The 9,774-nt window shown below is 40.5% G+C and overlaps 2 protein-coding genes across 11 annotated transcripts; both read right to left on the bottom strand.

The window, feature by feature from the left end:
* On the bottom strand, positions 1-1,283 carry LOC104805214 (probable root meristem growth factor 8). 2 transcript variants are annotated; one of them, XM_010529698.2, is made up of 3 exons: positions 1,044-1,283; positions 763-897; positions 1-431 (listed from the first exon to the last, which is right to left on the bottom strand). In XM_010529698.2, exons 1-3 carry the CDS (start codon positions 1,144-1,146, stop codon positions 289-291), a joined length of 381 nt encoding a protein of 126 aa, XP_010528000.1. In that variant the 5' UTR covers positions 1,147-1,283; the 3' UTR covers positions 1-288. The 2 variants fall into 2 exon arrangements, with proteins under 2 accessions (XP_010528000.1, XP_010528001.1); XM_010529699.2 differs by having other exon boundaries at positions 763-894.
* Positions 1,284-2,879: 1,596 nt separating this feature from the next.
* On the bottom strand, positions 2,880-8,453 carry LOC104805213. Of its 9 annotated transcripts, none has more exons than XM_010529697.2 (7): positions 8,045-8,453; positions 7,464-7,527; positions 6,196-6,284; positions 5,123-6,069; positions 4,648-4,984; positions 3,309-3,387; positions 2,880-3,231 (listed from the first exon to the last, which is right to left on the bottom strand). In XM_010529697.2, exons 3-7 carry the CDS (start codon positions 6,203-6,205, stop codon positions 3,123-3,125), a joined length of 1,482 nt encoding a protein of 493 aa, XP_010527999.1. In that variant the 5' UTR covers positions 6,206-6,284; positions 7,464-7,527; positions 8,045-8,453; the 3' UTR covers positions 2,880-3,122. The 9 variants fall into 9 exon arrangements, with proteins under 9 accessions (XP_010527999.1, XP_019057036.1, XP_010527990.1 ...); XM_019201491.1 differs by lacking the exons at positions 2,880-3,231; positions 3,309-3,387 and adding an exon at positions 4,140-4,491 and having other exon boundaries at positions 4,569-4,874; positions 4,905-4,984; XM_010529688.2 differs by lacking the exons at positions 2,880-3,231; positions 3,309-3,387 and adding an exon at positions 4,141-4,491 and having other exon boundaries at positions 4,569-4,984; positions 8,045-8,452.
* Between the last annotated feature and the right edge of the window lie 1,321 nt (positions 8,454-9,774).

The following is a 9,774-nucleotide window of genomic DNA, read 5'->3' as shown; positions in this document are numbered from 1 at the left end:
TGTAATAAATTAAAACCCACATACGTTACATCGCACCATGGAACAAAGAGATAACGAGCACAAAGTTGTTACAAGAGTTTAGGGTTTTGCTCCACGATGTCGGCCATTACCATTAAATATTACAAAACCAAAACACGTTTCCGTTAATTACAATAACATGGCCAAAACTTGTGCTAGTAAAAAGCTTATATTAACTACCATTTTTTTTTCAAGAGTTAAAAAAAATACTTCCAATTAATTAGGTTAATCTAATTAATGTAATAATATTAAAATAAAAGCGTCCATGTTTCATGGACCGAGCGGTAGAGATTTGTTGTGGACCGGACGTCTTCTTTTACGTCGTGGATAGTCCATTGACAAATACTGCGATGGGTCAATCTCTCCTCCTCCTTCTTCTCTGCTTAATTGCTTCTGTTTGCCTTTATTTTTTCCTGAAAAGATAATGAAATTAAAGATTTTAGTAACATGGTTCATTAATTAATTTTTTGCCCGACTTATTACATAGCAAAACTAGAGCTTCCAAAAAGAACGTTCTCGTGTGTATTTCGCAAAAAGACTCGTATTCTATAGGCATGGTCAAAGGATTTATCAACTGACACGTACATATATACGTATAAGCAATCATATCCCATGCATATATATGATGTTTGAAGGTCAATGTATATGCATGATACCGAGTGAATATACGTATATATATAGAATATGTGTGAGATTGGAATGTGCATATAAAAGATGAGAATGTTTTGATGTGATTGGTTATACCTGAGGATGTAACTCCATTGCTATGGTGACTGGATGGTGGATGCGTAGGTTCTCCTGCAGTCAGTACTTCTTCGTCGAACATAAGATTTCTTGGCGGCGCTACCTTAACATTAACGCTCTCCTGCCCTAAACCTGCTGGGGGTTCAGACAAAACGCAAGACTCGATATATTAAATGTCACGTTCCACATATATATATATGCATTGTGGAATTTATGTATGGCCATGCATATCTCATTGGATGGTTATAAGACGAACGAGAAGAAAGAGTTATCATCATTACCTCGTTCGTTGGACGATTGAAGAATGAGTCGTAGAGAAGAGACGGGAGTGAGGAGAAATAAGATGGCCAACACACAAAGCATCGCGGTGAATCTAAGCTTCATAGTTTCTTTAGCTAATCTACTCTTGAACGATGAGATTTTGCATGAAAATGCTTTTTATTTTGTGTGTGTTTTGTTCTCTTCTTTATATCAACCCAAAAAGCAATATACAACAGAGAGAGAGAGAGAGAGAGAGAGAGAGAGAGAGAGAGAGCGCACGAAACACAAAAGAGAGAGTTCCAAAACAAGTGGGAGGAAAATGCTTATAAAAATAGGGGATTTATATAATCTTTATATATGGGCATATATAAAAGGTTCACACCATTTGAGCTGTTCCTCGGTTTCTGTCTTCGGACAAACACTACAATTAGCATCACATTTCATCAAACCCAATTCATCAAATTTACGCTCACAATTGTCTCTTTTTAAAATATATATATATATATATATATACGCCAATTTTCTTATGATGAAATCATACTGTCTATGTTTTCGTATGGAAATATCCATGTTAGGTACTTCAACCTCTCTATGTGTTTTATTTGTCACACGCTTAGTTCTTCCTTACCCAAATGGACAAACATGAGAACATCACTTTATAGTTTGTTACACAAAACCTATCCAATGAATTCGAAACTATGTCATAAAGTAAGGCCATACGGGATGTAATGAAACTCGTGAATTAAGCTCCTAACGACATCGTCATCAAATACATAACATATATATATATATGTATATATAGTTTTAAATAAATAGTCATAAACATAATGTTTTTATTTGGTGACACGTGAACCAAGGGAAACGCATGTTTTGAGACGTGAATCAAGAGACAATGGCCTTGGGAAACCCGGGAAAATGTTGACCGGGTGGGTGATGGGTTTGTACCAAATCTCATCGAAATATGGAAAAAACTCCAAGAAAAGTGCAACAAACACGTTCACTTTGATCAATATAAATTTATTAAAACGAGAAGATTATGTTTATGCAATACAAGCCCACGCTTGGTACGTCCCAAGACATGGGTGGCTACGGTCATAAAAGTCTCGGGTGTTACGTTTACCAATAAGCACCTTCGACAAGTGTCAAATATTCACATGTTTATTGTTTGAGTGTATATATATGTATGTATATATATGACATCGACTCACGGCTTGAAGAGTTAGACTGTAACGACGATACGAGCAAACCATGACAAGATATATAAATATTAATAACCATTCATCTGAGTTATAAAAAGTGTTGGGCCTAAAAGCCCATTTGGTGGAAAAGTTAAACCCTCCACGTGAGGGAGAGGCTTTCCAAAAACGCCACGTTTTGCGTTTTAGGGTTAATACCCTAATGTGTTTTGGCTTTTGCGAGACACGGTGTTCGAGGTGTGAGAGAGAAAGAGAGGGAGAACGGAGATGGCGAAGGAGAAGGAGGTTTATGCCGACGGAGGAGTTTCTCGGCGTCGCCGGAGCTCGGGATCGAAGGCGGCTCAAGGTAGGTGAGTCGGGATCGGTAAGACGTCGCGTATTCTGTTCTTTCTCGGTTGTTTCTTGAACACATCGTGGGTGAGTCTCCGGTTTTGTGGAGACCACCGTCTTCGGTTGTTTTCCGTTCTGTTCTAGTGGATTCGCCGGCACCGTCCGGCCGAGATGTAGGCCCGAGGTAACTCGGTAACCGAACTCGTTAAAAGTCTCCGGTGTCTTTCGATTCGAGCACGTACGAGTGTCGGAGTGGCCGTGAGGATTCTGATACCGACTTCACAAAAAGAATGCGAATTCTGTAACCAAGGAAAATTTAATATGAATAAAACAAAAACTATGACAAGCCTCTGGACTACATATCACGACCGACACGCATGAGACCAATCTCAAAAGCTATTGGCTGAAACCCAACTCATATTGCCCATTACAAACTGTCCCGAGAAAAATATATTTTATTTTCCAGATCATAAACCCATGAAGTAATAAATAAATAAATAAATAATAAAGAGGAAAAAAAGCATTTTTTTTCATGAACCCTTTCCTATAATACAGCAGTTAAGCATATGATGATCAGAAACTACAACAGCAAAGAGCATCTCTCCAACTTTTCCGACTCCGGATATGTCTCTTGTCGGCTTTTGCCATTCTTACGGGACTGCTGTTCCATTCTGACTGCAACCTGCGGGAGAAAAACGAACCAATCACTCAAAAAGATTTTCCCACAGATGAATCAGAATCAGAGGAGTGCGTGCGTACACAGGGAAGGCGAAAGAGCGAGTACTGGTCGTGCTTCCGTCAGAACGAACAGAGAGGCTACCCGAGAAGGCGATTGGACCCGAGTAAGTTATATGCCCTGAAACGGGCTCTGCCGACCGGCGAATCCACTAGAACAGAACGGAAAACAACCGAAGACGGTGGTCTCCACAAAACCGGAGACTCACCCACGATGTGTTCAAGAAACAACCGAGAAAGAACAGAATACGCGACGTCTTACCGATCCCGACTCACCTACCTTGAGCCGCCTTCGATCCCGAGCTCCGGCGACGCCGAGAAACTCCTCCGTCGGCATAAACCTGAGGGAGAGGCTTTCCAAAAACGCCACGTTTTGCGTTTTAGGGTTAATACCCTAATGTGTTTTGGCTTTTGCGAGACACGGTGTTCGAGGTGTGAGAGAGAAAGAGAGGGAGAACGGAGATGGCGAAGGAGAAGGAGGTTTATGCCGACGGAGGAGTTTCTCGGCGTCGCCGGAGCTCGGGATCGAAGGCGGCTCAAGGTAGGTGAGTCGGGATCGGTAAGACGTCGCGTATTCTGTTCTTTCTCGGTTGTTTCTTGAACACATCGTGGGTGAGTCTCCGGTTTTGTGGAGACCACCGTCTTCGGTTGTTTTCCGTTCTGTTCTAGTGGATTCGCCGGCACCGTCCGGCCGAGATGTAGGCCCGAGGTAACTCGGTAACCGAACTCGTTAAAAGTCTCCGGTGTCTTTCGATTCGAGCACGTACGAGTGTCGGAGTGGCCGTGAGGATTCTGATACCGACTTCACAAAAAGAATGCGAATTCTGTAACCAAGGAAAATTTAATATGAATAAAACAAAAACTATGACAAGCCTCTGGACTACATATCACGACCGACACGCATGAGACCAATCTCAAAAGCTATTGGCTGAAACCCAACTCATATTGCCCATTACAAACTGTCCCGAGAAAAATATATTTTATTTTCCAGATCATAAACCCATGAAGTAATAAATAAATAAATAAATAATAAAGAGGAAAAAAAGCATTTTTTTTCATGAACCCTTTCCTATAATACAGCAGTTAAGCATATGATGATCAGAAACTACAACAGCAAAGAGCATCTCTCCAACTTTTCCGACTCCGGATATGTCTCTTGTCGGCTTTTGCCATTCTTACGGGACTGCTGTTCCATTCTGACTGCAACCTGCGGGAGAAAAACGAACCAATCACTCAAAAAGATTTTCCCACAGATGAATCAGAATCAGAGGAGTGCGTGCGTACACAGGGAAGGCGAAAGAGCGAGTACTGGTCGTGCTTCCGTCAGAACGAACAGAGAGGCTACCCGAGAAGGCGATTGGACCCGAGTAAGTTATATGCCCTGAAACGGGCTCTGCCGCCGAGAAACTCGTCTCGCCAAATCCGCTCATGAAATGACTCGGAAATTGACGATGGTCACCCGGGTCCTCGGGCAGGTAGTAGTAGGACCCGGGTTCAATCCTTTGAAGCTCGTTACTTCTCGACCCTGTTTCAGAATCAACACGAGAAGCTTTGCTTGAATCATCGTTCTTGTCGCAGCAGCTGTTTTCTCCAGACCGCAACATTATTAAAGGTGATACTTCACCGGTTCTCGAGTTCTCTGTTCCATCAACCTCAAGTGAAAGAGCTCCACTTTCCAAGCTTCGCTTCCCGCTTGATTCCTACAGTCACACCAACATAAAATCATGTTTTCCATATCCAAGAACTCGGTAGATTCAACTTTTTCCGTTAAAGAACTTATTTTCTCTTCATACGACACAGAAGGCGATACCAAAAACGAGGAAATATAGTTATGCTACCTGAGAACATTGTTCTTCAGGTCCATGGCTTTTGTGGTTGTGGTTGAAAAGTTTCTTGCAATCTTCCATTGACATAACATCTGCCAGAGTTAAAGAATCCTTAGTAGTGATTCCTTCTGCATCAACTTCATCCTTGGCCAACAAGTTCTCAGTCTTTCCCTGTGTGCAAATATGTTTGTCAGAACCAGTTCCCGGCGAGGTTTCAGGCGCATCTAACGTGGGCATATCCTCTACGTCAGAGCAGTTTGCGTAATCCATAACTTCCCCCGTCGCAATCAAATTTTCTTGATCGCGTTTTCTTGATTCACCGGCATCAGCACAGTCTCCCGTTGAAGGCTCTTGTACATCCGGTGTCTTCTCTGTCGCATCTTTCACATCTCGGTGCATTGCCACACTCTCGGAACCAGACACAGAGGCATTACAGAACTCAGAATGTTCATTGACTTCGACGGGAATGATGTCTGAAGATTTAGATCCCGAGGTTCCCATTGCTGTTGCAGTAAAAGCATTCACAATTGCTTGTGCCTTCACTGGATCCTCTGAGCCACACTGATCAGAGATACACTTGCAAGAATCGTTCTCGTTGGACGAGGACTTCTCCTTCACAGCCACACCCTCATCGACGCATATATCCTTGACAACATGATAAGTATTTTCCTTGTAACAAACTACTATCTCAGGCAAGTCGCAGGCCGTAACACTTTTGTCCATGTAGAAGACTGAACCCTCCTTCTCGAGCGAATCCCCTTCCGCAGAAAAATGATCACCATTCACTTTGTCTCCACCATTCTCGTCGTCCAATTTATCAACGAACAAGTCACATGCATTCTCATTCCCGTTTCCTGGAATCTTCAGCTCATTGTCCTCCCAGTTGTTATCAGGGTGACAATGAGGCTTAGCATCATCTTCGAGACTCTCTACTGAGTTACCAAAAACATGTTCGTTATCTGCAGATACACGTGAAAATATCTCAGCTTCCAAATAAAAAGATACACCGAGAAAACCCATTTGATCCACGAAACAGTTAAAGACTAGAGACAACACACACACACTTGGAAAGGAGAAAGGCTTACCTGCTCTCATTGTTCAAGACATAAATCTCGTGTCAAAGAGGACAATTCTTCAACACAGCAGACGCAAGATCTTCAAGAACAAGAACGTCCTGAATCGTCAACCAAAAAAGTTTATCAATAAGGTATATCAAGCACATTTCCTAGTGGCCTTGAAAGAGATATATAACAAAGAATAATGTAGCAAAGAGGACAAGCATACTTCATTCTCGAGAATGGAATCAATAAAAGCATCTGATCATCCAAAGCTGGATACAGAAGCAACCTCAGAAATTGCATATGTATTTAGCTGCAAGAGCAGTTCAACTAAAGTCACAAAAGATTGTGACAGAAACTGCTAAGCCTATCAAAACATTTTATGTCTACACACACTGTCAGAAAATCCCAACCCACAAGTCCAAAGTAATCATTGAGTAAATCCAATCACAATCAGACAATTAGACGATATAAGACACAACTAACAACCTCCATCCATAAACACTTTCCAACTTTCACTAAAGCGAAAAACAAAAAGATGCAGGCAAAGGCGAACCACCATCCCGGGCCAATTCTCCGTGTGGCCGTAAAGCTTAATCTGAATTCACTTCGCTAATACACCTTTGTTTAAAAAGCAATGTAAGACTCTGCTGAGAGTCTTGGATATGGACGGACCAGAGTGACTAGTGCAAGAAGAAAGGCTAACGTTTTTTGTAATCAAACCCATGATTATCCGGTTAGCAGAAGACAGAAAGCCATAGTTACAGAAAAGATAACGATGGTATGAGAGGAAAAGTTTGATCCATGGCCAAAACATCAGGCAAAGAATGAGGAATCTTTTGGATCGCCATGGATGAGGAAAAGGGACAAAAGGAGAAAACTTTGAACCTTTTTGCAAAGCTTCAACAAGCTTTTGTTGATCCAACAGCTGCGGGGCAATCCACCCAATTCTCAAAAAAATAAAACATAGAAGCAAATTATCTACAACTGGTATCCCCAGAAAAGCAATACAAAAACAACCCCCACATGGGTTTCAATATATACATATATCTTCACCAATACAGCTAATGAAAGCATATCGAAACAAGGGAATATCAGAAATGAAGTCAGATCTCCCAGCAACTGCATCATTTTTTAAATCAGTTCCCTTTGGAGATTACTTAAAACGCTTTTATTTCAGGGAGGTCTCATGGAGAATTTAGGCTAAACAATGAACCAGAGATTAAGAATTCAGAGACTAATCATCCAAAGAACACTGCAGAGGAAGAAAAGGAAGAGACTTTGAAACTGCACACCTTACTTTATGAGCTTTACAGGTACTGAGCTTCATCAACAGGGCATGTCTCCCAAATTCTAAACCTAAAATTAGTTTCCAAACCATAAAAATCAAAAACAAAATAGAAAATAAACGAGGGTCTGAACCCCAGAAGCTTGAAGTACACAAAATTCAGATCATATACGCACCAAAAATAAAATAAAAGCTCGAAAATCCCACCTAGAAAACAAGGGCCGAAGCCAGACGGTTCACTGCTTCTTGAGAGAAAAAATCCCAAAAAAGAAGAAAAAACCCTGATTCAAAAGGGATATCGAGAGCTCAAATGAAATCAACTTCACTGCCCTTTGTTTTCGCATTCAATTACTAACAAACCTCGCAATCCCAAGAAAATCCCTAGCCATGGAAAAAAAATATACAAGCACCACACAACAGGAAACGGCACTGTTTTTCAATGAATCAAAAACAGAAAGTTTCACGTGCAACTAGTTCACTTTCCCGGAAAAGGAAAACACTTTCTCGAGTGAATTTCCTTTCATTTGCAACAGCTCCACGAGGAAAACAGAGAAAAAACTGTAGCGAGAGCAGCGAAAATGCACTTACCTCTTCTTCACTAATCTCTCTCTTCCTCACTATCCCGGAAAAGCTGAAAACTTTCCCGGAAAATAGCAAAACCCTTCTCGGTTAACAGATCAGCACTCTGGTGGACAAAAACTCTCTCTTCCTTGCCTCTCTTCTACACTTTAGCGGACAAAAAATGGAAACTTTTCTCGAAGGACGATTTTCCCAGCAGCCAAACAATCCTTGGAGGAATGAAAAAGTCTCGAATAGAATAATTTCGAAGAATCGGATCTACGAAACGACACCTCAAGCTTTTATCTCTTTCCGCGGATTTGACTTTTTGTCTTCTTTTAGGGTTTAGACGAAAAAAACATCCAGGGAGCAAAAAGTCAACTATCTGAGAAGGAATTGAGCGAGGCTGTTTATATTTTGTCTTCTCTGTTTCTTTACTCGAGAAAGTACGATTCTTGCAAAGATTTCTTTTTTTCATGGAAGCGAGGATGATCACCGCCCAAAGGCGTAACCTATTACGGTACGTCGCGTTGCACCCGATAAACACACGTGGCATCCAGATGTTATCTGTGCTGCTAACTTGCGCATTCAATGGCAAGCCTGTTCCGTCGTTATGTGGAGAAGGGCAAATCTGGAAACGTAGAAAAATGATTTGGCGTGCGTACGTGGCGCTTTAATCACGATGGTCCAGTTAGGACAACCGTGCGATCTCGGTGCCGCTGGAGACAACTGTTCGATGTTAATCCAACGGCTGTGCTTTGTTGGATTTAGTTATCCGAATTAAAATATTTAACATTTGGAAATTAAAAGGTACGAGTGTATTTAATATAATCTTGCGATTATAGTTTTCTTCTTCAGAAATGGAGAAAACTCTAGATAAATAATTAAATAATACTTGCATGGTGTTTTTAACGTGAGTCAGTTAGTTTTCTTTTGGTGGCTATCTAAATATTAAATAAACATTTAGTTCGATGCCAGGAAATGAATCGATCGACTCATATTTGCTCTTTTCTAAAGAAATAAAGATTATAATATACATAATCATGCGTCGCGTCGCATGTGAAGACGTCGACCAGACGTGAGTTAGGCAAACTTGAAATTGAAACCACAACTTTATTCGATAATGAGCAAATATAATTTAAATACTGCACAACTTGTAACCCACCAATCGATTATATAAAAAAAAACAACTTGTAACCCACCAATCCTTACTTTGGTTATTATATTCCATTTTCTCTCTTAATTTTCGTTGGAAAATAAAATGGATGAAGACCCAAGTATTGTACGCGACCGAAGTATAATGTTTCGTCTAAGATAACATGGGACGGTAAAAACACCCGTAAGATCGTAAATCCGCCACTAAGTTACCATATGTGTATATATATAATATGTCATCTCAGATACAACAATAATATGTTAAATTAGATAAACAATAATTTATCTTCGACAATTGATGGTTCCGAGCTTGGGGAATTAATTGGGTGGAAGACTCGGAGGTGAAGTGAATTTTCTGGTTATAAAAAATTAATAATACGTTAATTTAAGAGTAGGTGCATGCATGCATCATTTCTTCCAACGATTTTTATTTTTCTTAATTTATAGTATTTATACAATTTTTTAATGCATATGTCGTGTTGTTTGCAATTCCCCAGGTTATAAAGTGAATGTAACTTGCATGATGACAGTTTCCATTCGGATACATATGAATATTGAGTATATTATGGAACGTCAACATGTTTTAGAACGGGAATGAAAGCTTA

Source organism: Tarenaya hassleriana, unplaced genomic scaffold, assembly GCF_000463585.1.
Source record: "Tarenaya hassleriana unplaced genomic scaffold, ASM46358v1 Cleome11, whole genome shotgun sequence".
NCBI classification, from domain to species: Eukaryota; Viridiplantae; Streptophyta; class Magnoliopsida; order Brassicales; family Cleomaceae; genus Tarenaya; species Tarenaya hassleriana.
Note: the sequence above shows the minus strand (reverse complement) of the source record. Positions and strands in the feature narration are given on the sequence as shown.

Excerpts from the sequence above, each read along its gene's own strand:
- LOC104805214 (XM_010529698.2), bottom strand. The coding sequence starts at position 1,146 with ATGAAGCTTAGATTCACCGCGATGCTTTGTGTGTTGGCCATCTTATTT. Across the intron at positions 898-1,043 it reads TCAATCGTCCAACGAACGAG|CAGGTTTAGGGCAGGAGAGC; the intron begins GTAATGATGATA and ends CTGAACCCCCAG. Across the intron at positions 432-762 it reads CAATGGAGTTACATCCTCAG|GAAAAAATAAAGGCAAACAG; the intron begins GTATAACCAATC and ends TTATCTTTTCAG.
- LOC104805213 (XM_010529697.2), bottom strand. Across the intron at positions 3,388-4,647 it reads AGGGCATATAACTTACTCGG|GTCCAATCGCCTTCTCGGGT; the intron begins GTCCAATCGCCT and ends TAACTTACTCGG. Across the intron at positions 3,232-3,308 it reads CGCTCTTTCGCCTTCCCTGT|GTTGCAGTCAGAATGGAACA; the intron begins GTACGCACGCAC and ends TTTCTCCCGCAG.